General features: G+C 54.6%; 2 protein-coding genes and 1 long non-coding RNA gene across 12 annotated transcripts in view; 2 read left to right on the plus strand and 1 right to left on the minus strand.

Moving 5' to 3' along the window:
• The window catches only part of NDEL1 (nudE neurodevelopment protein 1 like 1), a 64658-nt gene extending 37887 nt beyond the window's left edge, over positions 1–26771 (plus strand). The window contains exon 9 of the mRNA XM_078067906.1: positions 23418–26771. Within this exon, the coding sequence (XP_077924032.1) occupies positions 23418–23505 (88 nt within the window). The 3' untranslated portion in view covers positions 23506–26771. The remainder of the gene's footprint in view (positions 1–23417) is intronic.
• MYH10 (myosin heavy chain 10) overlaps positions 1–27788 on the minus strand; it is a 121481-nt gene that overhangs the window by 2135 nt on the left and 91558 nt on the right. For all 10 annotated transcript variants that reach the window (XM_036094491.2, XM_036094495.2, XM_036094497.2 and 7 more), the window contains 18 exons: positions 24916–25053; positions 24403–24526; positions 23251–23422; positions 22092–22304; positions 19065–19209; positions 17599–17805; positions 15502–15606; positions 14266–14418; positions 13445–13693; positions 12998–13210; positions 11053–11265; positions 9603–9764; positions 6462–6590; positions 3793–3881; positions 3007–3130; positions 2724–2932; positions 1288–1396; positions 185–357 (listed from right to left, as the gene is read on the minus strand). In XM_036094491.2, coding sequence (XP_035950384.2) covers positions 185–357; positions 1288–1396; positions 2724–2932; positions 3007–3130; positions 3793–3881; positions 6462–6590; positions 9603–9764; positions 11053–11265; positions 12998–13210; positions 13445–13693; positions 14266–14418; positions 15502–15606; positions 17599–17805; positions 19065–19209; positions 22092–22304; positions 23251–23422; positions 24403–24526; positions 24916–25053 — 2927 coding nt within the window. The remainder of the gene's footprint in view (positions 1–184; positions 358–1287; positions 1397–2723; positions 2933–3006; positions 3131–3792; positions 3882–6461; positions 6591–9602; positions 9765–11052; positions 11266–12997; positions 13211–13444; positions 13694–14265; positions 14419–15501; positions 15607–17598; positions 17806–19064; positions 19210–22091; positions 22305–23250; positions 23423–24402; positions 24527–24915; positions 25054–27788) is intronic.
• On the plus strand, positions 21052–22449 carry LOC144381177 (uncharacterized). The gene is made up of 2 exons (XR_013446008.1): positions 21052–21222; positions 21357–22449. It is a non-coding gene; the product is annotated as an uncharacterized LOC144381177 (long non-coding RNA).

Here is a 27788-nt window from a genome sequence, read left to right on the forward strand (position 1 = left end):
ACTGCGGGTCGGGAAGCCTGAATGCACGGCTGCGAAGCGACTCTGAGCAAGGGCGAGTAGCTACGGGAAGCCGACGCCTCCTCCGGACCAAACGCTAAGCCTATAAGGGCCGCTCTTTTCCCACGCTCTGGGCCCGGGCTCCGAGACCCAGCGCCGCTTAACGGCAGCCCCTGGGGTCGCTCACCTCAGCCGGTTCTTCAGCGTGCTGACCTCGCGGCTCAGGCCCTCGTTGGCCTCCGTGGCATCGTCCAGTTCCCGCTGGAGCTTACGCCGAGATGCGTTGGCACGCGTGGCCTCCTCCTCCGCCTCCTCCAGCTGCCGCTTGAGCTGTTTCATCCTGGCGTTGGCCTTCTCCATCTGGGGGAGGTGACACGAGCCCAGTCACAGCAAAGTGGCCGACTCGGTTTCGGCACGGCCGCGTCCTGAGCGTGGAGCACAGCTCGGGGCCCCGGCAGCCACGCGAGCGCGCACACACGACTGGGGGATGGTCCAGGGCCTTCGGATCAGCCTGCCTCTCTCTGCAAACCAGTGTCTACAAAGCAGACTTTGCTAAAGATCGAACGCTCAAATCCTATTTTCACCCTTGAGTTTTCTGTAGGAGAAATGACACAATTCAGTAGCTTCCCCTGAGTGACCGAGGGGATTACGAAAAGGAACGGCTGTTCAGCAGAATACAAAAGGGCTGACCGTGTGGACCGTCTCCAGCCCCGGGAGATGGCACAGTTGGTTTTGTATCTCCATTCGGGACGGCTGTTTCGGATGTTACGCTTTGATTCAAGTACAAGGCCACTCTGGAAGAGTGGACACGAGAACGCAGCGATGTGGACGCTGGCCAGCTCACGGCCGCCCAGAACTGCCCTTGGTGGGGGTAGGGGGAGCCAGCTGCCTGACCGGGGCCAGGAGAGAAAAGGGAAGGGTCCGGGCCCCAGGCCTGGGCATTCTCCGCCCCATCCACCTTCCCTCCCAGCGTCTGCAGTGCAGCAGAGTGGTGGGGGGAGACGGAACGAGAGCACGGCCCCCTGGGCAGCAAGCAGTGCAGCCCTGGGAGAGCCCTGAGGGGCGGGGGCCGCGTCTGAAATCACCTGTGTCCCCAGCACCCCAGTGTCTGATGTGGGCGAGGAACAGCCCATGGTTGTTGGAACACGAGAATGAACGTTTCAAATAGCATTTTTTTTAATCTCGCTGGTCAAACGGTAACCCCGGGCTCATTTTGCCCCAGTGTCCTTGCTAAGTGAAGCATTTCAAGGGCGGCATGCTTGGTCGTCCTGCTCGGTCTTCTCCCCTTACCTGTTCTTTATACTGATCTGCGTGTCGACGTTCATCTTCAACCTGCATAAAGATCTCTTTCAGCTTCTTCTCGGTGCGACGGACGAGTTTGTTGGCGGCTGCTCGTTCCCTAGTAAAATGACCAACGCATTAGTTTGTGCAACTCGGAAAGGATTTTTTAAGTCCTTTTTCTCTGGAAGAGGACACATGCTGGAGTGCCTTCCAAGATCTCTCTGACCAGAGCAATAGAATTAATATGGCCCAGGAACTTTCCCCTTCTGATTAAAATATACATTACCTGTAATGTATCCCAATGCTGATAGGCAGAAAAAGTGCATTCATTATTCCTTCACACACAGATAGCGATCACTTTAGTGAACTTCTGAAGCTCAAAGCTACCTGCCCCAGGGGCACCTGGGTGGCTCAGTTAAGCGGCTGCTCAGCTTATGATCTCGGGGTCCTGGGATCGAGCCCCACATCGGGCTCCCTGCTCTGCGTGAAGCCCCTTCTCCCTCTGCCCCTCCACACCCGGCTCATGCACTCTCTCTCTCAAAGAAGAAAAAAAAATTTTTTTTTTTTTTAAGCTACTTGCCCTGTATATTGAGTTCAAACTTTTTGAGGACAAAAATATTAGCTGGTTACTCTGATTACCTATTTAGCCTGGAAAACAAAACAAGACCTAACTTACTAAGTGACTCTTCAATGTAAAATTTACTGACTACCTACCCAGATGCTGGGGGCTGTCGCAGTTACCAGTGGAACAGACCCCACACTCCCCCTTCAGGGAAAGCCAAGCAAGTCACCAGGCTTCCAGACAGGCCCACACAGGAGAGGGAACTGAGCTCCACTGAGAACAGAAAATGTCCTTTTGTTCCTTCTCAAATGTTATCCAAAAACGGGCAGAATTCGCTGAAAAGGGCAAGTCATGGTAATTACAGCCCACGGCGAACAAGCCCTTTTCTTTGAGTGCAGCGCAGTCTGAAGAGTGGGAAGTGGGGGAAGCTGGGTGGGGGGGGGGTGCTGGGCTCTGAGCACGGGCCCGCGTGTCTGGGCCCCAGGCTCCCCGTCAGGAGGGCGAATGTGAAGGTCTGTGCGAGCCCGGGCAGTCTGTCCCCAGCGTCAGGACCGTTGGCTACACCACCACGGGCAAATGTTGAGCTGCCCTTTGCTTTGGGAGCAGAAAAGCTTGTTTGTCCTACGGCGTCTCTCCTCTGGCAACAAACTAGCATTTCACGTGATGCCAGCAACTTGGGACCTCTACTCGCGGCGGGGAGAGGCGGCCTAGGGCTCCTGGGCAATCAGGGGGCAGTAGGATTCGCCCCCAGCCGAGCCCAGCCGTCCCCGGGGGCTCACACCGCGTCTGTCCCCCACGCCCAAGCCACGGGAACCGCCACGGGAGCCGCCACGGGACTCTCCGGCACAGGAAGTTTGGGGCTGCGGCGGCAAACCCCTCTTACTTGGCTTCCTGCTCCAGCTGCTCCTCCAGCTGCCCGATCTTGGCCTCCAGGGCCGAGATGGTGGCCTTGAACTTGGACTTGACGGCGCCCTCCAGCTCCTGCAGCTTGGCCTTCAGCTCCTTGTTCTGCCGCTCCAGCTGCTGGCGCGCGTTGTCGCTCTTCTGGGCGGCGCTGCGCTCGGCCGCCAGCTCGGCGTTCAGCGTGTCCACCTGCGGAGCACAGCGGGGTGAGCGGCTCGGCCGGGGCGCGGCCCCTCCCAGCGCCCGGCCGCCGCGCGGCCCACCTGCAGCGTGGTCTTGCGGAAGCGGTCGTTGAGCAGTTCCATGTTGCTCTGCTCCTCCTCCAGCTCCTCCTCCAGCTGCGCGATCCGCGCCTCCAGACGCCGCTTCTCGTCCAGCAGCGCAGACCTGGGGGGGGGGGACCGCTTGGCGCAGGGGTCTGCGCGCCCCCTCCCCCCAGCAGCGTCCCTGATGGCTGGTTGTCCCATCCCCCGTCCCCCGGCCGTCAGCGAGGCCTGCTCATTACACTCCGCCCCCCGCCCCTTTTGGCCGGCCGCTGTGGTCACCTTCCAGCGGGCCCCCCACGCAGCAGCCAGGGTCCCCTTCCGAAAAGGCAAGATGACCCCGGCCCGGCCTTCCCAGCGCCCCGCCCGACAGAGCCGAGTCTGCCAGGACCTGCCACGAAGGTGCAGAAGGCACCTTCACTGGAAGAAGGCGGGACTTCACGAAAAAGGCAGAGAAAGGTCTTAAGGGATCTGCCTGTGCGACCGAAGGAACCTCAAAGTCAAGACCAGCACGGCCGGGCTGCGGGCTGTCTGCGGAAATGGGGGGCGTTCCAGGCGCCCTTCCTTCACACCTAGTGTGGGACTGACTGACGCGGGGAGCTGTGATGTGCTGCCGGCCGGAGGTCCAGCGTCTGTCTTGGGCTCATCTTCCCAGATGAGATCAGCTCCTGACTTCCAGATGCCGGACGGTACCCCCTCCCCGGGGCAGTGGGCGAGCCCCAAGGGGGACGGCCCATGGGTGCCCGGCCGCTGGTCTCTAGCCCCCCGCACGGTCGGGAGACTCACTTGCCAGAGGCGCTGTTAGCAATCTCGTCCGCCAGCTCGTCTCTCTCCTGCTCAGCGTGACGGCGCGCTCGCTCGGACGAGGCCAGTTCCTAAGGGAGATTAGACTGGGATTAACCATTTCCTCACAGGTGAAATCGGACTGTCGTGCCGGCTGCAGCCGCCTCGCGTGTCCCATAGACAGTGTGACCAGGAGCATCAGGCCCAGGAAACACAGCAGGTGTGCGGGGGGGGGGGAGCAGCAGGGGGCGTGAGCCCTCGGGCCTCTTTCTCGAAGGTGACTGGAGACTGCGCAGGGCAAGGGGACAGCTCCGGGCCGGCCAGTCCTCTGCAGGAAGAACCGCCTCGTGGCAGCTTTTCCACACGTTTCTTTGGAAGGAGGACCTGCCACAGGAAGCAGCCGGGGCGCCCTTCTTACCCCGCGTGGGTAAAGACGGAGAGGACAGCCTGAGTGTGAGCGCTGCACCTCTGCCCTCAGTGTGAGGAGGAAGGGGCTTGCCAAGTCCTGAGGCTGGTCGGCAGCAGAAAACCGGGTTCTGACTCCTCCCGGTCCGGCTGGCCCTTGAAGAGATGCCGGTGGAACAGGGCTGCACACAAAGGAGTTCGCCCATGTGCTTGGCTCGTGTGTTTACCTCTCACGTTATTAGAGCACAGGATGCAGGCCAAAGGCCGGGGTTCCAGCACACACAACCCCCACACACGGGACAGAGCGAGCCCAGCTGCGAGCGAGGAATGCTCTGGGCCGGACCCAAGGGCCTCTGGTTCACGAGCACGTGTAAGCATCGGCTCTACCATCTGGCCTCTGGTGCCCCATCGTCCTGGGCCCAGCCAGGGGCCCTTCCTGTCCACTGGCTGGGTGTGCCGCACACAGGCTGGGGGACCCACGGGAAAAAGGGGAGGAGCCCGGGGCTTGTAAGCCTAAGAACAAAGGGGTCTGAGGGGAGGAAAAGAGAGATGGAGGGAAGGGCAGTGCTCCCTTTCGGGGTGGGGGAGGGGGTCTCTTTTCCCCTAATGCAAAGGCCCCTTGTCTGAAGGCCTGAAGTAACCACTTTCTCACAAGGCTGGGAGGGTGCAGGGCTGCGTGGGTCGTGCCCCGGGGGGCCTGGCTCCCAGAGCCCCATCACCTTTGGGCGTAACCCTGTCAGCTGCATGATGAACCCCATGGGTCTTCAACAGCTACCTCACTGAGGAACATGCACATGTTCTTTTAAGCACACATGGAGAATTTTTTAAAGACTGACCACATTCTAGGCCCTGAAGCAGCTCTGCTCTCAGTATTCCTAGCCACGATGCAATATAACAAATCAGTGACAACCAAAAGTCACACATTTGGGAACTTAAACCACATTTTTAAATTATTCATGAAATAAAGAAGAAACCATCATCAAAATTAGAAAAATTGAGAACTAGGGGCTCCTGTCCATTGAGTGGCTGACTCTTGGTTTCACCTCCGGTTATGATCTCAGGGTTGTGAGTTCGAGCCCTGTGTCGGGCTCTGCGCTCAGCAGAAAGTCTGCTTAAGATTCTCTCCCTCTGCCCCCTTCCCCCTCGTGCTCTCTAAAATAAATCTTTTAAAAAAATTTAGAATTTAAATGGCAACGAGAGCCCAGATTTTGCAGGATACAGTGAACACAGGACTTTGAGGGGAATTTACAGTGTTCTAGGAGCAGAATCAGACAAGAGAAAAGCCTGAAAATTGAGTGTGCAACTCAAGAAGTCCGAAAAAAAATCCAAAGGGAATGAAGACAGGAGCAGAAGAAGTCAATGAGATAGAAAACAAAGAAGGACCCACACCACAAGCTGCCCTTCGGAGGAAGCTCAGGGTCTGCTCAGCGTTACTCAGCTGGTCTTTGGTTCCTTCTGCATTCCTGACACCGAAGGCATTCCCTTCCTTTCTTGCAAGCTCTACCCCACATTTATAGTCGTCTTTGCTAACACTGAAGCCAGCATTTCTAGGTGATGGTATTGGGAGTTTCTTTTCATATTAACTGGTAATAACATTTCAGCTTAAGTTGCTCCTATCTGATAGGTTGGCATAAATTTTGATCATTTATATAAGCAGAAATGCGTACACATTGAATATGTGCAGTTCTTTGGCAGTTTTACCTCAATAAAGCTGTTAAAATAAATGTATGTATTCAGGTGTGCCTACCACTGATAGAACCCCAGACCCTAGGTAACGCTTCGTCAGGCCCTCTTCCTGAGAACTTACAAAAGAGAGAAATGAAAGAATTGATCACAAGATGATTCACCAAGGAACTCAATGAAACCTACATCTCCCTTTGTAAGTATCACATGAATGGGGCTTCTGTGTAAAACAAGGAAATCTTACAGCAGTAAGATTAAATGACCCTGATGCTTACCAACATTAAACTCTACTGCCTTTTCTTACACATGGAATAAGGCCTGTTAAGTCACCTGGAAAATTATTAAGCCGCCCCTTGGCCTTTGGCCAGATAGAGGAATATGATATATATATATATATATATAAGCAGTACCACAATGTGACCACTCTGTTTGCTGCACTGAGCCAGTAAGATGGTCCAGTACTTCATTAAAACGGGTCGTGAAATTATACTAGCCTACCAAGACAGTAAGATAATTCTTTGATCTTGGAGAAATTTCAGGGGCAAACATTTTTTGAACAAATGGATGAGTAAGTATTAACAAACCTCCTGCAATTGAAGGATTTCTGCTTCTAAACTCTTCAGTTTCTTTTCACTCTCTTTGGATTGAGCAAAAATTTCATCCCGGGATGCACGAGCTTCTTCTAATTCACGTTGGTAATCCTTCATCTGAGCCTAAGATTAGGAAGAAGGTTTAGAGTGGTTTTCATTATTAGTTTTTAAACATGTATTTTTTCCAGATCATAAAAGTAATATCCAGCCATTGAAAATATAAAAATATGTGGAAACGACAAAGGTATCACATGAAAACATTTAGAACAATATCCCTTATGAACACAGATGCAAAAATCCTCAACAAATCCAGCGACAAAATTACGAACATAGTGGCAAACTGAATCCATCAGTATATAACAAGAATTATACACTGTGTATATTTATACACCATTATATCCCAACACCCAGGTGGGATTTATCTGAGGAATGCGAGGCTAATTTGAAACCCCAAAATGAATTAATACAGCCGCACGATCATCTCAGTAAGTACAGAAGCAGCACTGGACAAAATCTAACACCCTTTCATTATAAAAACATTTAAGAAAATGAACAGAAGGAGACTCCCTCAACTCGGATAAATGGCAGCCATGAAAACCAATAGCTGATACCCTACTTAGTGGCCAAAAGATTGACTGCTTTCCCCTAAGAGCAGCGACAAAGCAGGAATGTCTGACTTTGCCACCTCTGTTTAATACTGTCATGGAGATTCTAGTCAAAGCAATTACACCAAGACAACAACAACAACAAAAAGATATCCAGATTAGAAAGGCTTTAAAAAGGCAAAAATAAGCAGCTTGCTCTGCTGATAATATGATCTGATATACTGAACATCTTAAGGAATCCACCTTAAGAATAAATGAGTTCAGCAAGGTTATAAGATACAAAATCAATATATATAAATATACATAAATCAATTCTATTTCCATACAGTATAAACATTCCATAAAAATTATGAAAGCAATTTTTATAAGCATCAAAAAACTAAACACATAAATCTATGGTCAGTTAATTTTTGACAGGAGTGCCCAGACAATTCAATGGGGGAAAGAACAGTCTTCTTCACAGATGGCGCTGGGACAACTAGATATCCGTATATAAAAGAATGAGGTTGGGTTTGTACACATACCACAAAATTTAACTCAATGGACTTAAAAAAAATCCAAAAGTATAAAATTCTTAGGAGGAAACATAGAAATAAATCTTCATGGTCTTGGATTAGGCAATAGTTCACACAGATCTGATAACAAAAGCACAAGAAACAAAAGAGGAAATAAGCTGGACTCCATCAAAACTAAAAAATTTGTACAGTACACAATACCATCGAGCGAGTGAACGGACCAGACTAGAGAACGGAAGAAAATATTTGGAAATCCTCTCTCTCACAAGAAGCATCCCAAATACACAGAGAAATGTCACAACTCCGTTATTAGAGATAACTCAGTTAAAAAGATGAGCCGAGGATTGAAAGAGAGGTTTCCCAGATAAGATAATGGCCAATAAATACATGAAAAGATGTTCATTATTAGTCATTAGGGAAATGCAATTCAAAACTACAGTGAAATACCACCTCACACCCACTGGGATCACTATAAAAGATGGGTAATAGCAAATACTGGTGAGAATGCAGAGGAACTGGACTCATACATAGCTGGTGGGAATGCAAAATGGGACAGTCTCTGGAAAGGTTTGGCAGTTCCCCAAAGTTACACAGAATTACCATAGAACCTAGCACTTCCACCCGTAGGCACGCGTATACCTAAGAATTGAAAGCACACGTCCACACAGATGGTCGTGAACGTTCACAGCAGCATGATTCACAGTAGCTGAAAAGTACTAATTCATGCTGTGGCACGGAGGAACCTTGAAAACACGGTAAGGGGAAGAAGCCAGTTGCAAAGCCACAGAGGTTATGATTCCATTTACGTGACTGTCCAGCAGAGGCAAAATCTCCAGACACGGAAAGATTTGTGGGGGATTAGCACTGGACGCGGCGGATAGAGTGGAATGACAGGTAACAGGTGTGTCTTTCTTTTAGAGGGAACCAAAATGTCCAAACTTAGTGGTGATGTCTGTACAACCCTGTGAATATACTAAAAAAACACTGAAAATACTTTAAATAGGTAAGTTGTATGGCCTGTGAATTATTTCTCCCTAAAGCTGGTACATAAATAAAATCCATGTCATGTATGTTCTCTACAACGTGCTTCATGACCTTTGTAATTAACTCCACAAAATAAAAGCTTTGTACTTAGCTTTTTAAAAAAGTATAAGGAAGCAAATAAATTCCTCCTAAACCTATCCTGCAGAGTTGACTTTTCCTTTTAACCTTTTCCTAAGTACGTCATCTACCTGTCGATACACCAACATCTACACACGTGTGTGGCCGAGAGTGAAGCTGCCCACACTTGTCTTCCTGACTCAGGCCCCATAACTGCATCCTCATCCCCAGCCTCGAACCGGCTGGCGGGCAAACATTTCAGCTCTGATCTCTGTGTATGAATATTTCTCCTCATCTCTATATTTTGTTAGAACACATTCTTGAAATGTGGAATCACCACGGTCAAAGGAATGGACGTTTTCTAAAGCTTTTGTCATCATCGACCGATTTCGCCCCAGAGGAGTTGTGCCTAGGATGGGAGAGGGCCTGCGACGTCCTGCCGAGAACCGGGAGTTACTGGGAGTTACTCTAGAAATCCCCTTGACACGGTGATAGTGACAACTGGCACATCATTTGAGTAGAAGTGCGGACTAAATCAGACTGAAGAGGACTAAAGCTCAGGGCCGTAGACGGCCGCGGCCAACGCCACCTTCCTCTTGGGTGGCTCCAGGCTAAGCTGAGCGTCACCAGAGGCTGTCCGAGCCCTAAGAGCCTGAGCCCCCGCCCGGCGGATGCTCCACCTGCTGACCACGCCAGCACCGTCCAAGATGTGCTGGGTGGGGCCCCGCACATCCTGCAGACAGGAGAGTCGTGCGTGCCCTCCTCCTGCCCGCTGACCCATCCTCGGCCGCCGGGCCACAACCCCACTGCGCGCCCGGGACTGGCGGCGTGTGCACGCTGAGCCGGCTGGCAGGGGGCGCTGCAGAGCTTGCCTCCTGGCGGCTCATGGGTCCGCAGGGCCGGAGGTCACCTACCTGAAGCTTGCGGAGCTGCTTGATCACTTCATCCCTTGCCTTGTTCGCCGCCTCGATCTGGGCTTCAAGGTCCTTCAGGTCTATTTCCAGTTTCTTCTTGGAAGCAACTGCCAGCGCCCGCTGCTTCCGCTCGTCCTCCAGCTCTGCCTCCAACTCCCGCACCTGGTGGACAGCATCGGGTCAGGCCCGGCCATACCCCGGGACCCCTCGCAGGGACAGGCGGCCTGGCATCCAGACGGTGACTCTGTGGCAGCTCTCTGGAGCTGAAGTGTGTTCAGGGAGGTCTTGAACGGTAACGCCTTGTATGCACCATTCCCGCGGGCTACCATGGAGCACGGGAAGGCGGAGTCCGTGACCTCGGGCTCCTAGCCAAGGTGATGACACACGGAAAGCCGGCAGACATCTCTTGCAGGGACACTCAAGGGCCTGTGGATCGGCCCCGCGGCAAGGAGCCGAGGTCTTGGACCAGGACCCTGGGCTCGGGGGGGGTGGGGGGGAGCCAGCCTGGACGCAGGTCCTCTGGCCCAAGTCAGGCTTTCAGACGATGCACCTGCCCCGTGGATTCAGAATTCTAGACCCACAGAAACTGGGAGCTATGTAAGTGCTGTTCTGAGTCACTAAGTCTGAGGTCACTGGTTATCTAGCAAGAAATGGCTAATATATTAAATACCAGTGCCTGAGAATAATGAAACAGATCTATCCCAGATCCAAGACTTGATACCACCAACTCCAAGGGACTGTCAAAATAGCCACAATTAGTTTTTGAAAGTGAACTTATAAATTAGAAATCTCACATACATTCAGAAAAGTATACAAATCGTAAGTGCCTGGCAACTTTTTAAAACCAAAAAAAGGAGGGTGCCCAGGTGGCTCAGTCGGTGGAGCGGCTGCCTTCGGCTCAGGTCATGATCCCGGGGTCCTGGGATTGGGTTCCCTGCTCAGCGGGGAGTCTGCTTCTCCCTCTGCTCCCCCCCCCCACTCTCATGCTCTTTCTCTCTCAAATAAATAAAATCTTAAAAAACAAAAAACAAAAACAAAAAAAGGAGAATCATCTGGCTTTTTTCCCTCTGAGGAGTGGTTCCATGAGGGCATGTGATCTGAACTTCAGAAACGCGGAGTCCCCTCGTCAGCCATGGTGGCTTGTCTCCTTCACCCACACATTTAAGACTCCCTGACCTTGAACCTAACTGCGTTGTCTCTTGAGGTCCCACCGAGGGCTATGTAATTACTGAGAAGTTTCCTGGCTCGTAAGCAGCAGTGGTGGTGTTTGATAAATAAGGAAATAGGAAATCAGAAACAAGTACACTAAACTTTAAAGACCAAATGATCAACTACGTTGGTTTTCCTCCTGCTAACGTGTTCTGACGTGAACCAACAGGATACTGACCCACAGCCGGAATTCGAGAACGAGCAGGTTCCTGTTCCCGAGGCCGCGCTGCCTCCGACCTACCTGTTTCACCAGGAGCCGCTTCTTTTCTTCGTTCTGCTCGTCTCTCGTCTGCAAGTCCCTCTCGAACTGGGCCTTCATGGCCTGCATGTTGACCTCTAAGCGAAGTTTGGCGTCCTCCGTGGCCTGAAGTTCATCCTCCAGCTCTTCGAGCTGGGTCCTCATCTCCTCCACCTGCTGCTCCAGGGCGCGCTTCGATTTTTCAAGCTCATGCACCTAAAGCACAGGAAGCAGCAGGGGAGAGATGACCCCTGGCAGAGGCGCAGACGGGGACGGCCGTCTGTGTCTTCCGTCAGAGGCCCCCACGTGGCTCGAAGGCCACTCTGGTCCCTCCCGGGCCGGCTTCCCCGCCATGTCACACACATCCTTCCTTCTCCTGCTACGGCCTGTGCCACTCATTTCGGAGGATGCCACTTAGAGGACAGTTCGGAGCTCCTGATCGCCACGCGCCCCATAACCACTAAGTTGTTCGCCGATGACCTTGAAGCGGAGCGAACTTTACGAGCCGAAGAACAACGGAATGAGCGCGGTGTCAGAGGAACTGGGCTGCTGACTGGCCATCTGCCGGCCGTCTGTGCGTACAAGGCACTCAGGACATCCCGTCCTGCCGTGGGGAAGGTGGCTGGGGCCAAAAACGCACGTGGAAATTCCAAATAGTAAGGTGAGTTAGGTCTGGGAAGCAGGGTGCGGGGAAACAGAGGCATGGCCTTCCTCTGGACAAAGATCCCCATCGCAAACATCTACCTAGTTCTCTGGGCCAGGTGCCTCCACCCCCCGGGACACCCTTCAGGCGCAGGTGCTCTGCCTCCCCTCTGGGGCTCGCGGGGGCAGGAGGAGGTAGGGCGGGAGGCCCTGGCCTCTCCGCAGCGTCTGCTGCTTCTCAGGCACAATGTCTGTGGAGTGAATGGGACTGTTGATGATTCTAGCGAACGACTAATACGAACAAGCAAACAACGGGGCGCCTGGCTGGCGCAGAAGGGGGAGTGTCTGACACTTGATCTCGGGGTTGTGAGTTTGAGCCCCGTGTTGGGCGGAGAGCTCACTTGATTTAAAAAAAAAAAAAAAAACACAATGAAAGTAACTGGAGTCTTGCTCTACATTTTACTGTGTAATCATGGCCGTTTCTGCTCTAGGCGGCCTCTTGCCTGTGGGGCTGATCCGCCAGGCACCGGGTTGTCGGGAGACCCAACGGGAAGGTAGGATGGCCTTCCCTCCTTTATGATGGGGCCGGGGCGCCCACATCCCATGAAAATGAGACGCTATGCTTTTCAAAGAGCATGTGCTGTGGCTTCATGAAACAGGGGACGTGTCCTGTCCATCGGGCAGATGACAGAACTTGGGCTCAAGAGATCAAGTGGCTTCTCCTGCTGAGAACGGAAGCTGGGGGGAAGAGCTGAGCCCCAAACCTGTTTCTGACCCCAGGCCTGGCCTCGCCTCGCCATCCTCCACACCTCATGCACCTAAGGGAGGGGCGTGGGGCACATAAAAATCATCGCAGTTCTCGTGGAGTGTGTGTGCGGTAAAAGGACAGGACCGCAGAAATTTCCAGACTGTGAATGAAGTTTCCAGGGCGTTCGACCGGGGGGTCAGGGAGAGCTGTAGGTGCCTCCGGCCCCCCTCCGGGTTCCCACTGCCCTCGGTCTGCGGGGCCCTCGAGGTACTCGTGTTTGGTGACTCCCTGGGACTCGGGGCCGAAGACATGCCTTCTTCAGCGTCCCCTGCCAGGACGTAGGGGAGGGCGGGGAGCACCCATGAAAGTGCCATCAGTAAACAAGGCCTCCCCATCTGTCAGCACTGCTGTGAGAACAGACCACACAGAATCTCACAGGTTCTCCCCGAAGACGTTACCCCCCCTCCTTACGCGCCAGCCTGGACGCCCCCAGACCCATCAGGCGCTTGTGGGGAGTCGCCTGCCCCCCTCCAAGGACTGGTCCCCAGGGCTACTCACGTTCTTCCCCACGTCATCCTTGGAGCTCATGAGGTCTTCCATGTCTGTCCGAAGCTGCTTGTTCTGTCTCTCAAACTCCTCCTTGGCCTCCAGAGCTTCCTCGAGGGCCCGGGCCAGGGACAGGGCTTTGGTCTCCTTCTCTCTGGCTTCCGCCTCCGCGCGGTCTCGCTCTTCCGCATAGCGAGCGGAGATGTTCTTCTCTTCTGCTAACAGCTGTGGGGGGGAAACGGCGGCGGGTTAATGTGGACAGTGGCTTAAAGTGCGACAGAACCACTTTGCCTTCTCTGTGTGTCCGACTTACAGCGAAGCACAGCACCAGATTAGCGCTGTTCTCCTATCTCTTTTTGCTTCTCTCCTTTTCCAACTTTCTACAGATGATTTTAAACCATAAGCCACCCAAGGGAGGGCGCTGCCAGGAGGAGACCGCATGCGGCGCCGGGGACCCACCTGGTCGAACTTCTTCTGCTTCTTCTCCAGGTTGGAGGCGATCTGGCGCTGGTGGTCCAGGTCCACCGTCAGGTCGTCGAGCTCCTGCTGTAGGCGGTTCTTGGTCTTCTCCAGCTTGTCGTAGGCCAGGGCCTTCTCCTCCAGGCGCTGGCCCAACGCCTCCGCGTCTTTCAGAAGCTTCTTCCTGGCTTCTTCCAAATTCTCGATTGTTCCTAAGTCGTCGTCTACTTTCTTCTTGGTGTCCGTGAGCTAGGTTTTACGGGAAGAGAGATGCGCGTCAGACAACCCCGTTGATGCTTACAGGTGAGGAATAGAGAGAAAGCGAGTTCGAAATCAACACTGTGTGACTTTGAGCAACCGAACCTTCGAGTGTAACTGAATTTCTTTTTTTTTCTTTTTTTAAAGATTTTATGTATTTATTTGAGAGAGCACGTAGCTGAGGGAGTGGGAGAAGCAGGCTCCCCACTGAACAGAGAGCCCAATGCGAGGCTCGATCCCGGGACCCTGGGATCATGACCTGAGCTGAAGGCAGATGCTTAATCGACTGAGCCACCCAGGCGCCCCCTGTAACTGAATTTCTTAGCTAATAATCCACAAAGGGATGACTGGTTTGAATGGCGGACACAGTCCTAGGGCTTTATTTTAAATGCTTCCGGCACCATAACCACCAGCGTGGTATCAGCATGTGGCTGGGTCAAGGGAAAAACCCTTCTTGGGCTTAATTTAGTGCAACCTAATTAACTGTCCCAAATGCAGATGGGACGACGCAGCGCGGCAGGGACATGTAGGCCAGCGCGGCTTCTGGGGGAGCGCGCGCGCACCTGGGACTGCAGGGCCAACACTTGTTTCTCCAGATTCTTCCTGGCCTCCTCCTCCTCCTCCTGCTGCTCCTGGAGACTGTTCTTCTCCTCCTCCAGCTGCCGGATGCGGCTGCTCAGGTTCAGTTTCTGGCGCGTCTCCTCCTGGAGAAGCTCCTGTTTGTTTTCGTGAAAGGTCGAGACTGAAGTCACATCAGGCCCCAAAATAAAAACACCTCTTATAAAAAAAACAACTTCATGTCACGAACGCCAGAGCGCCTTGGTGTGTGCGCAATACCCAGTGACAGTAAGAGACGGAAAGGATTCAGAGACACACGTGATAATTTTATAAATGCTCCCGCCGGAAATACTGCGTTATGCTGGTCGTTGAGGAACAGCAGCCCTGTCCACCCGGCGCCCGGGCCGCCTTCCCTGCTCCTCCTGCATCTTTGCACTTCGGCAGATCCTCCCTCCGCTCCCCTGTCCCTTAGTTCAGGCAACTTGGCACTTCTCACTACCGTCCCCTCTAGGATCGGGCCGCCCCTCCAGCGTCTGTCCTTTACTTTCTGCCAGACTCATTTTTCTAAAATGTCAAAGCAAACGTGTCTTTCCCATTTACTTTCAGACTTGAAAGTTTTCAAAGGCACGCAGAGGGCTTTCTGTGCTGACCAGGATACGCCTCGTCACCGCGCAAGCCCCCATTATGCCCACCTTCTTTGTCTGAGATTTTCACCCCTGTATCCGCAGCATTTAGCAAATCCCCGTTCCTATAAAGTTAGAAAATTTAATACAAAGAAGATGTCAAACTCCCAAGAAAAAAATGCTACGTTATTTTTATATCGAAGTCAATATCCTGATTTCTCTCGGACTGGAAGACACTCCCAAGGCACGTTTTGATACGGGATTTAACCGTAGGATTTAGCGAGCTTCAACCTGTCCTTTTACGGTAGGGACTCTCTGTGAGGTCAGGGTCATGGAATTTCAGCCAAAGAAAACAATCTTAGTGCAAATGGCCAGCGACGCTTGTGCGCGCGGGAGGATGGCTGCTTGGACCGCATCCCAGGCGGTGCCTGATGGTGCGAAGCAGGGACCGGGGGCGCCGCGTCGAGTTATGAGCTTCGGAGATTTCCTTAGTAGCAAGACGGTTCCAAATAAAAGTTGAGCATAAAACCAGAGATGATCAGAAAGCCATTCTGGGACCAGCTTGCAGACGCGAGACACGGCAGGGCTACCATCAGGGGCCCTTACTCCCCAGATTACCTGTGTGTCCTGCAGTTGAGACTCAAGACCAGCTGCATCCTTAGCAAATTTAATACCCTTCTTCTCTGCTTCTTCCAGAAGACTTGAGACATTGTCCAGTTCATTCTGCAAGGAGTACAAGATTCAGTTCATCAGTAAGCAGATAGGAAGGGTCCAGACTCACCACTCTTAAATGCACACAAGCAGCAGTATTCGGGGGAGGGGGGTGATCCTGCAAACTGCCAAACCCAATTAAGGAAGACTTCCATCACGGAGGGTCTACCTGCTGCCAGTGACCCGAGAGGCAGGCACGGCACCACCCGCCGCGGGACCACGGACGGGGAGGATTAGAACGGCGGAGCCCACACACGGAGTGGGGTTCTCCTAACTCTGCTTTACCATCTTGTTGTTCTATCCCGAAGGGACAGAAAGAACACTAAATCCTCCCAGGGATTGCTTTGCTGCGTGAAGAGGCTCTGAGATCAGCAGGTGTTGGATCTTGGTCCTTTTTCACACTAAGATGCATTAATCCTGCATTGGGCGGGGGTGGGGGGTGGGGCAGTACATTCATATCTTTATAGAACTTGAAAACTTTCTTATAGAGAGTCAAAGAAGTTTAACTCTTTAGTCTTCAGTCCAAAGTACTTTCTAGGCTTAAAAATCTGCTGGCATAGATTTATCATGAATATTCAGCTATCTCTTATGGTCAGATTTCATGAATAATGTGGTAACCATCCCCCCCAATCCCCACGGTATAAGACCTTTTGTAATCTTTCCTCAGGGACAGCGGGACCCCCCCCCCCCACTCTGGTTTGTCCCCTGGTCATATTAGCAAAGGGGAGGTGCACAGAGGACATATCTATACACGTGACCCAAGCCAAGGACATTTCTGTTTGTACTCATTTTAGCAACAGCCTCTGGAGAGCCCACGCGTCCGCGGCCCTGGCAACAGCGTGGTGGTGAAGGGCTCTGGACTCGACAGAGACCTCGCCTTCAGCTCTGGCTCCGGGAGCCGCCAGGGGAGTCGCCAGAGGGCGGCGCCCTCCTCCGCTTCTTTGAGGCGCCCGACTCACCCAGGGGGCGCGGTGTGCGGATCCAAGGGGAGACCACCCCCAGGAGCCGGACGCAGGCTCAGCTCGCCTCCCCGCCACACAGACAGTAACACGGGGGAGCACTAACACCGTTTAACATCTTCTCTTTTGAGAACACAGGAAAGAGTTAACAGAGGAGGCTGGGACTGCTCTCCTTAGAAGGGCCCGTGGCTGGCGTCTGGGAACCTAGACTTCCAGAAAGCGCCTAGCATTCCCTAAAATAGAAAGGCTCACTGTGCCGAGGTGGCTGGTGTAAACACCGTGCGTTACGCTGAGCACCCGCTTCCCCTCTGGGATCTGAGACACTGGCGTGTGTCAGGCAGAGGGGCCCACGGGGCCAGCCCCCCACCACACCGCGAGCTTCCCCACGCACGTCCCAGCTCGCTGCGGGAGGAACGGGGCGCCGCGTGGGCCTGCCCCCCAAAGGACTGCCGGGAGCTCGCACGCGGTGTCCTCAGGGCCCCCACCTTTCCCCTTTATTCACTTGCTTTGTAATCCTTCCACTATAAGAACTATGGCCACGAGCAGGACCACGTGCCGTGTCCCGGGAGTCGGCCCAGCGAGTCACTGACCCGCGGGCTGTCCTGGGTCCTGGGTGTCCGACAGTCACGGTTCTGTGATTGGTTTTTAGCTCAGCAGCACAGAACACATCTCTCCTAACGAATATTCATCTGCTGCATCGTTTTTCCTGGCTGCATGCAAGTCCATCCTGCCCTGAGCCGAGATCAAGGGTTGGACGCTTATCCCACTGAGCCACCCAGGCGCCCCTGATTTTGATTTTTCTAGTTTCTAAAAATGGTACTTATTGATCTTAAGCCATCTCTGCAGCCAGCGTGGGGCTTGAACTCACGACCCCGAGGATCAGGAGTCACGTGCTCCTCTGGCTGAGCCGGCCGGGCGCCCTCGCGCCGTCCATTCTTCAAGTATCAGTGAACTTGGAGCGGCTCACACTGGCCAGGGCCTGCGGAGGGGCGCGCCCGCTGTGGGGGGGCCGTGCAGAGCCCAGCACCAGGCTGCCCGGGCTTACCTGGAGCTTGTTTGCTTTCTCGGCCAGCTCCACGCGGAGTCTGTCCCCTTCCGACACCTTGGCGTGGAGTTCCTGCACCTGCGCGTCGAGTTTCTTCCTCTTGTGCTCGGACTCGGCCTTGACCTGCTGCAGCACCTTGACCTCGCACGCCAGCTCCTTGTTGTCGGTCTCCAGGCCCTGCTTGTTCTTCTCAAGATTCGCTTTGAACTAGGAGGCGAAGGAAGAGAAACGTGCTATTTTTAGAACACTCCATACAAGGCGCTGCTTTTTCCTCGGTGGGATCGCGCCCGCTCCGTGGTCTGCCATCAGCGTCTGAATGAAAACCTCCGTTCTTCTCGGAGGGTGAGGTTCCTACAGCAGGGACACCCTGGCGCACGCTGCCGGCGGGGGGGGATCCCAGATATTTAGGGGCTCACTGCACCATGGACTTCATCCTTGTCAGCCCAGCGTGGGGGCGACACACAGGGCGCATCTGTCCAAAGTGCCACCGTTCCTTCACGTTACCCCTGGTGTAAGACACGTTCTGTTAGTTCAGAGAATTATTTTTAACAAGGAGCTGCGAGTCTTGTCGCCGGGCTGAGACTAATGCGGTGTGTGTCAGACGAATGCACACACGTTGGTGCAAGGGGGCTCACAACAGGCTGGCTCCCTGCAGGGGCCGCCCCGGGAGGACTCGGGACTGGGCACGGGCCTTCGAGGCCGTGCGGCAGGGGAGGGGGGTTCCGTGGGGGCTCCAGGGCCACACTCCCCGGCTTCCCTCTCCCTGGCCGCTCACTGGCTGTGCGACCCTTGGGTAATCTCCGAACCCCGTCAGCAGAGTCTACCCCACAAGGCTGTAGTAAAAGGCAAAGACAATGCGCGTCGAGTACTCAGCGTGGCGACGGACGCATACGGATGCCGACGTCCGTCAGTGTTGCTATTGTGAGCGCACAAATCAGAAGGTGGCATGTGGACGGGCAGGGGAGGAGTACGGGGAATAACGAGGAAGAAGGCTCATCTGCCCAGGGGTCAGAGGCTGCACAAGATGAAGCATGGAGCTGATGGGAGGACGGGAAGCCGACGTGAGACAGGGGCGGCGACAGGCACAGTGGCCTGAGACAGACCAAGGGCAAGGATGGGCGAGGAGGGACGATGAGGGGGGGCTAAGGGGCACGGGAAAAACCAGCAGGACTCGGGGACTGGCTGGCAGCACGAGAGAGACGTCAGACCGTTCGAGGTTTCTGAGCTCATCGTCGGGAGGGGACGCTGGTGGGGGGACACCCTGGGAGGAGCGTGGGATTTGCAACGGCAGCCGGACCCACCCACTTATTAACACACACACACAACCACGGGCATGTGGCTCCTGGAGGTCGGCAGCCACCCGGGAGTGTCCGAGTGAATCCGTACTGCGTGGACGGGGCGGGGGGGTGGGTTCTGAGGGCGATTTCCCGAAGGACGCGGACACGGGCGGCCCCTGCCTCACTCACCCGCTTGGCCTGCTCGAGCTGCTCCAAAAGCTCCTCCAGGGCCGTGGCGTGCCTCTGCCGCATGTCCTGGATCTGAGCTTCGTGGTTCCTCGTCTCTTCTTCCAGAGCCTTCTTCAGCTCAGCCACCTCCTGTTCGCGCTTGGTGCTGGACAAACGTATTTTTAGAGGAAGCAGCTCAGAATCAGGTGACCGAGACTGAATTAAAAGGACATTTTTAAGGTGCTGTTTTGGTTTTAAATATGCTCAGCTTTCCCCAGAGTTGACAGACGTGGGCTCAGTTACGGCTCTCACGTTTGCCAAGTCCGGGACCTCGCACGGCTTGAACTCTGGACCTCGGTTTCTCCATCTGCACCCTAGGGTCTCGGGAGGCCGCTGTGAGACTCGCACGTGGGAAGCGCCCGGCACAGGGCCTGGCCTGTAACAGCCCTCAGTACATTCGGGATGTTGTTATGGTCACGGAAAATATATCACGTTAATTCCTTTGAGAGAATTTTTGGGCCTGTGACGACGATCAGACGCGGGCCTTGGGACTGCTCTGGGCAGCCTGGTTGCCTGGCAGACGTGAGATGCCACAGCGCCAGCTGACCTCTCAGCGAAACTGGAAAGCGTGAATCTGAAGAGGTTTCAAAAGCTAAGGGGCAGCCAAGGCCCCAGGAGTCGGGACACTGTGTCCCGACAAAGGTGGGACTCTAACCATCCTGGGAGGTGGACCCCCTCCCGAGACTCCATCAGGAGGTGGCTGAGGCTGGGAGGAGGGACGGGAAACTAGAGGCAGGCGCAGGGGCCCCACTCCGGGCTTACAAGGTCTCCGGAGTTTGGAGGGACCAGAGCCTGGGCTCTGAATGTCCTGGGATGAACGGAGGTCTCCTCTAACCTAAACTTGGGGACTAAAGATCGCGTGAGCGTTAAGTGTCTTTATGTGGCTTTCCAGTACTTTTATGATTTGCTCTAACACACAGCGGGTAGGCTGAAACACCGAGGTGGTTTCGCTAACTAAGAAGAGACTTCACAAATCCGTCCATCTGAGCACATGGCTTGGTAAAGACCGAAGCTGCTCAGGGCTGCAGGACATCAGGACACGGAGGAGCTGTGACCTGCCAACCCTCCTGAAGAATAACTCTATGGTTCCAAACACGTGAGCGGGACAGTGACTCGGGGGTGGACCCCGTGGGCACATTCTCCTCCCTCTCCCAGTGGATTGGGGGGCCCGGGGGCTGCTGGCTCTGGGGTCACAGGGCAGCCGGATGGAAGGGATCAGCGAAGGTTCTCTGGTCTAGCCGGGCTCAGCCGCACGCTCGCTGGTCGGGCCCCGTCCCCGCGGTCTCCTCGAGACGAAGGGACCGGCAGAGCGGGACGGACGCTGGAGCGAGCGCCGGGCCCGACAGACACCCCGACAGACGGACACACTCCATCTGGTGACTTCAGCTCACCCCAGCGTGTGACCAGCACTTCCGTGGAAGCAGCGGCAGTAGCAGTCCTCCTGCCGTCCACGCACTGTCCCTCCGGGGAAGAGTCCCACTCCTAACTCCCACGAGCCCTCCGTCCCCCTCCAGGCTGATCAGGCCAGCAGCCCCTCGGCTCTCCGGGCAAGTCCTCCGAGACCTACGCACCGAGTCCGCTGCAGGTACTGATGTGCCGAGGACGGTGACCGTCACGCGACCCCCAGGATTCAGAATGCCCAGGGACGAACCGGCTGGGGGCAGGGGTTCCTCAGCGAGAGGCGCGCATGACCGTGGTTTTAATAAATATGCGCGTGTGCTTGTCTTTTTCTTTTTCATTTTTTGGCAAGAGTGAACAGAAGAAATGATCAGAGCCTTTTTTTCTATTGTGGCCAAAAGTCCGGCTGAGAACGGGTATTTCAACAAAGTCTAGTTCAGCGGTTTCCAGGTTTTGAAAAGCAGACGTTTTACAGAGAAGACGAGAACTTAATGTTGCCGGCAGCAGAGCTGTTCTGCGGGGGGGTTGGGGTGGGACTTGGGGCGGGGAGGCCCCCCCCAGCTGTCTCGGGGGACGCAAGCTCCGCGTGCATTCACGGACAAAGTCCCTGGCACATCGTTAGGCTCCCCGCCTCTGCTTCTTCACCACTCCCCTGACACCCACAACCTGACCTCCGCCTCCCGGGCACACCCGTGACGTCACTCTCCGGCCACGCCCCCTGGTGAGCTCACCCTTGTCCTCCAGGGAAGGGCACCCCCAGGTTTCCCTCTTGGGGGCTCCAGGTCGTCTCCTCCCTCTCTGCCCACACCTGTCTTCATAAGTGATCCCCCTTCTGCCCCTCCTGTTTTATTCCAGGCCTTCCCGGGAGGACAGCCCGGAGCAGCCCCGGCCGGTGTGCGTGTGTGTGCATGAATGCACGCCTATGCACACAGCCAGCCACGTCTAGTGGCCAAGGCACCCGGGGGGGCCTCATGCCCCTGGCAGCTCGAGCCTTGAGGAGGGAGCAGACGGTCGAGAAGAGGCCCAGGCAGCCACGTGGGAGCCCCTCTGCCCGGCCTGCTCCCCGGCCTGCCGCTCTAGCTCTCCTGTGACCTCTGGGGGGGCTGGTGAGCTGAGGCTTCGGCACGTGCACCTTCTCTGGCCGCGCGCGCCCGTGCCTGGCCGTCGGCTCACCGGTCACACGGCACACGCCTCTGTCCAACGCGCACTCCCGTCCGGGGACCTGCCCTCGCCTTTCTTTCTCTCTTTGCGAGCGTGAGCGCGTACCTCCCTTCTCATCTGCCCGCCCGCAGCCTGAGCGCCCCTGGATCTCCCCCCATTCTGTGTCTGGCCCTCCCGTCCCCGTGACCCTCTCTCTAGGCCTCTCACCCGGTCTGCGCACCTGCCCCGCGGGATCCCACCCCGCCCTGCACACGTCCGTCTGCTGGTTCACTCCCCCCCTCCATGCGGGATGCTTTCTGACCACGGCTATTCTGTTCCCGTTCCACCTGCCGTAGGGAGAGAAACAGCCACACTAACAACAGAAAGGAAACCCTGCACCTCCCAAGGAGGGCCAGCACGTCCGGAGCCTTTCCGCCTGACGCCACTCACCGGAGTTCCTGCTGAGCCGCGGTGGTGTCCAGAGTGTCCTCCAGCTCCGTCTTCAGAGCCTCCAGCTCCTCACTCAGGTCCCTCTTCTGCTTTTCTGCCTTGTTCCGTGAAGCCTTCTCAGATTCGAAGTCTTCCTGGAGCTCGGCGATTTGGGCCTGCAGCTCCCGCACCACCTTGAGAGCATTGTTCTTGTGGAGCGTCTCGTCGTCCCCCCTGTGAAGACATCCAGAGGGACCGTGTCCGGGCGACGCCCCCCGAGAGCCAGGAGCAGCAGACCCCGCAGCGGACTCGAGCCCAGCCCCCTCTCCAAAGGGCGACAATTCTCCGTTAAAAGGAAGGACAGGCTCATTTTCACGATCAGAATAGAAAAAGTTCCCTCTCGAGCAAAATGTCAGAACGAGAACACTGCTCAAGGTGGCACCAGGCCAAAGTGTCCGGCCTACAGTGAATCCAGACATGCTCCTGGGACGCAGGGGGAGGCGCGACGTGCCACCCTCACCCCCGCCGTCCCCCCTCGGCTCAGTGCTGGCAGACCCTCTGCCTGGAGTCGAGGGGAGGGGCGCTGGAGGACAGGATAGCCTGTGGACAGCTGTGTTCCTGGATTCTAGCTCTCACCTCTAAGAGGAAAAGCAGAGTCTGGCCAAACTAAGACCGACTGTGAGAGACGACTGGAAAGAAAATTCTGTTACGAGATGTACTCGGTTGTAATAAATTATGACCACGTAGCCAAATGGTTATACATATACTTAGTATCCGTAATTTCCATTCTGAAAGGGATGCTTTAGAACTGAACAAATCACACTCTAAGTGTGGGGGGTCATTTCTGAAAAGGGATTTCCTCTCGACTTCTAAAACGCACTGTGAAATTCATTTCTACTATACAGAAACCAAAACGTTTGCTATGGTAAAATAATGTCTCCTGGGGTGGATTTCTGGGGACCTCGTGACACGACTCAGGCGTCTGACGTGCGAAGGCCCCGGCTGGTTTATGTGAGCTTCCTGCTAACCTGACGCAAGTCAGGGACTCCCGGGTCTCCAGGCGCCTCCGTCATACCCGTGACAAGGAGGCTACATGCCCCTGGCCCCGGGTCTCTGCCCAGCCCGGACGCGAGGGGCTCGGGGGGGGGGCTCAGGGGACGGCGCGGGGCCGGACGCAGACCTGGCCAGCGCGCCCTGTAGCTCTTCCTCCTTCTTGACCAGCTGGACCTTGAGCTCGTCGATCTGCGCCTGGAGCTCAGCGATCTGGTCCTGCAGGTCGGTGGTCTCCCCGTCCAGTTTTCTCTTGGCCTTTTCCAGCTCCTGACGCGTCTTCTCTTCCTTCTTTAGGCGTTCTGTAAGGCCAGAGCCGAGAGAAGCTCTTCAACGCCCACGAACGGTGCGCCGGACGAACAAATTCAAACTACAAACCGACTGAAGTCGAAAACCAGCCGTTTGACTCAAAAGCAGGTCATCGCACAGCCGTTAGCATCAAATCGAAGGCGAGAGAAGTCAGTGGGAGGATGGAATTTCGGGGAAGATATTGGGGGGGGGGTTCTTAAGGATGTCCCTTTGTGGGAAGGGACCTGGACCCTCTCACGCTGCATCCGTCGCCAGGCCCACATTTGCGGACTGCCCGTCACCCCACGCCCCCTCCCCGGGCATCCCTGGCTGGAACCAGGACCGCAGCTCCCAGGCACTGGGGGGACGGGACGGAGTGCGGGCAGAGGGTCCTGTGATTGCCGCCCTCCCCGCCACAGCTCCCCAGGGACTCCTCAACCACGCCGGGATCCCTCCCGCCCCACGGCGGTCCTCGCAACACCGCGCCCTGCACGCCTCGGTGTTCTCCGCATGACCGGCCGGCACAGGCTGATCACACGGGTGCGAAGAGCAGGTGCGTGCGCCCGGGGTCCTCCCCTAGCAGAAGAACCCTGCTCCGGCAAGATCGGCTTATGACGACCCCTCACCCTGGCATCCTCCCTCGTCTGTACTCAACGACAAGACAACAAAACCCCGGGCAGGGGTTTAAACGACCGCTCGCTTTCCGGCCACTAAGAAAGCAGAGTGTTGAGAAGGTGTGGTCAGGGCCCGGGGCCCTCCTCCTGCAGTGTAGACGCCAGGGTCTGGCCCGGGGAGCGACCTTAACTACAATCAAAGGAGCGCCAGCCCATCGTGAACGCTTGCAGGCGAGGCAGGACACGGTAACTGCAAACAGTCAGAACTGGATCCAAACGGATCAACCGGCGTGCGTGTCTTCCGTCAGTTACTGCTCTGTCGGGGGGACGGAAACACCCGCGGGGGCCCGGCCTCTGTTCCTCCGACCCCAAACACTGACCTTCTAGATCCGAGATCATCACTTCCTGCTTATTCCTGATTTTGGCCAAGTTTTTGGCCTTTTCTTCCTCCTCAGCCAGCTGAGAGGAGCACTCTGCGATGCGGTCTTCCATGAGCTTCTTTTCCTGAGGACAAAGAACCGACTGCTTCGGAGAAGGCCTTCCAAATCCCCCCTCGGGGGCCTGGTCTTGCTCAGAAAACAGGTGCTCGTGCCCCCCCCCCCCCCAGCAGGTCCCACCGCTCCGCAGAGGGGGAGCCCCGTGGCCAGTGCAGGGGATGACGGGGCCTGCGTGGACGGGGCCTGGTCACCGAGCAGGGATCAGCGCGTGCGAGACACGCACATCAAACGTCTGGAGGTGGATATAAATAATTAAACAGTTCTTGTCTTTAGAAATCTATACACGTAGAGCCTTAGGAGAGAGAACTACGTAAATGAACCCGAATTCTTGACAATTTCCCGCCGGATGCCCCTTCCAGTGAGCGCGTCAACTTTGTAACGGAAATACTCTCTTACTTTGATAAATTTGGAGTTCTGGTCCTCGAGAAGCAGGATCTCCTCTTCCATCTTCTTGATTTTAGCCTCTGCCGTCACCTTTTCCAGCTGGAGTTTCTGGCGAGCGCCTTCCTCCTCGTCCAGTTGCTCTTCCAAGTCCTGGGGAAGCAGAGAACACACTCAGCGCCCCCCTGCCCACAACGTCCTGCCGCGCTAACCCCGGAGGTGCGCACGCTAACATCAGATACCGGTTTTTGGTTTTCAAAAGGGCAAGGACATGCTGAGGCGTCACGGCGTGAGCCCACCACCACGCGGGTGGGATCCCAGGGTTTACAGCCGATACGGTAACACACGCTTCGATTTCCCACCCTGCCTCGCTGTCTGTAGTAAACAGACGCAACCGAGCAGGGTTCTACGTACAGATCAACGAACGGCCAATTTCAGAAATTTGCCCTGGTTGATTCTGGAACGAGACCCGTGTAAATGATCAACATGTTACTACGAAAAGCCTCCAAGACACGCCGGAGCGCACGGCAGCATGCGGAGCCTGGCATAGATGCGGCCCATGGGCTCTCCCCCCTCCCCACGTGCCCCCAGCTCCCCCCAACCCCCAACTCCGGGTCATCTTGAAGCAAATCCCAAACCTCGGATTTTCTCTGTAAAACCTTCCAGCTGTCTCTCTAAAACATAAAGACCTCTTAAAAATACATTTGTTCGTTTGCACTAGAATCCAAATAAGGTTCACACACCATAACTAAAAATCCTCTAGAGATGCCTGCGTGTGTCCCTCCCTCCCTCGCTGTTTGTTTTTGAAACAAAACAGGTCCTTTGCCCTACAGTTTCCCACACTCTGCTTCCTGTCAGGTGCCCCCCTGCACCGCACACTCCTAACTTCACAAAAGCAGTGAATATAACAGTGTGTTCAGTATAAGGTCTTTTCTTTTTAAAGATTTATCTGAGAGCGAGAATGAGCAGGGGGAGGGTCAGGGAGAGAGAGCATCCCAAGCAGACTCCTACTGAGCACAGAGCTGGATGGGGGGGCTCAATCTCACGACCCTGAGATCATGACCTGAGCCAAAATCAAGAGTCGGATGCTTAACTGACTGAGCCACCCAGGTGCCCCTATAATTTCAATTAATAAGTGAATCCATGTAATCTGCTTAGAAATCTACGCAAGCAACATAACAGCAGTAACGGGGGTGGATGAGAGGGAGGAGACTAGGAATGCTGGGGTCACTAGGTTTTCCACAATAATCATTTATCGATAATGTCATCAGGAAATTCATGTTAAAAACAAAATCACACCAAAACCAGCTCCAGTAGTTTTGTTGCAAAGGGTACAGATCAGAAGCTCCTCAAAGCCTCACAGGTCAGAAAAATGACAGAAGAGGGACCAACGAGATTGAGTTATCCCAGGGACCATGGGGCCTGGGAGATCCTGACTTCTGATACATCTGCTTTCCTCGGATAGAGGAAAAAGGAAAAAAAAAAAATCACCTACTTTTGGAATGTGTCTGAATGAATTTACACATCACAGAAGGAGATGATAAATTCGGATAGCAGTGCCAAAAACAAGAAGTTAAAAAAGAGTCTAGTAAAGAACGAGATAGAATGTCCTGGAAAAGCAAAACACAATGCAAAGTCTGCTGCTCTATGAGGACATACTGGTTTTCCTAGAGAGACTAAAGAAATGCAGGCATTTTGGGGCACCTTGGTGGCATCCGACTCGATTTTGGCTCGGGTCACGGTCTTGGGGTCATGAGATCAAGTTCTGTGTTGGGCTCTGCGCTCAGCATGGATTCTGGGGGAGATTTTCTCTCCGCCTCTGACCCTCCTCCCACTCGTTCTCTCTCTCTTAAATAAATCTTAAAAAAAGAGGACGCCTGGGAGGCTCAGTTGGTTAAACGTCTGCCTTGAGCTCAGGTCATGATCCCAGGATCCTGGGATCAAGTCCCGCATCAGGCTCCTTGCTCAGCAGGGAGTCTGCTTCCCCCTCTGCCTGCTGCTTCCCCTGCTTGTGGTCTCTCTCTCTCTTTGACAAATAAATAGAAATGCAAGCATTTCACGTGAGGGTACTGAAATCAAGGCTGAGGACACTGGAGGGGACTTTGGGTGTCCTTGTCCCACATGAATCAAATGTTATTTCTGAGACGAGCACATGCTCTTCAAGAGGAAAGAAAATCAAAACTGTTGATACCACCACTAAGGAGAGCTCACGATGGAGGGTGAATATTCTAGGTCTCTGTATACTCCAATATAAAATCATGCACATGAATTTATAAGTTACAGAAATGTATTTTTAGTTGGGCCTTACTCGGCGTACACTGCTTTGCAACCATCCTTAGTAGCACATTAATGGATCGCCACGAAAATAAACCTCTTCTTACTTATAACCGGATGGTCCTACCCTACCGTGGCTTAACAATCCCCAACTGTTAAGATAATTAGATGGCTCCCATCGATTTATGCTTAGAATGAAGTCCCAGAACTAGAATCGCCGGGTGAACGTGCACTTTTTACAGGTTTGGGGATATTCTGCTCACCTATTAGGAGGTGTGCTGGAAAGCGTCTGTGCTGAACAACGGCAAGTCTCCAGATGAGATACCGCATGGCATGTTTGCCAAGGAAGTAATGTGCTATCTTTTCTGGGTCTGAGAAATGCCTGAATTCCCTGCCCTTTGCTAACATAAGCTATAGGGTGAGAAAAAATTCAAGTAGAGACCCGGAAGGAAGTTCGGTGCTGGACCCATGAAGGGATGGTGGCTATTGGGACGCCCGGACACTCAGGAACGTATTCGGGAGGTTGGATGTGGGAGGTCAGGAGAGGATGAGGGTGCGTCCTGGGGCGCGGGCTGGGGAAGCACGGTCTGCACCGTGTGTCTGGGCGTTCAACC

Source organism: Halichoerus grypus, chromosome 2 (genome assembly GCF_964656455.1).
Source record: "Halichoerus grypus chromosome 2, mHalGry1.hap1.1, whole genome shotgun sequence".
Taxonomy (NCBI): Eukaryota; Metazoa; Chordata; class Mammalia; order Carnivora; family Phocidae; genus Halichoerus; species Halichoerus grypus.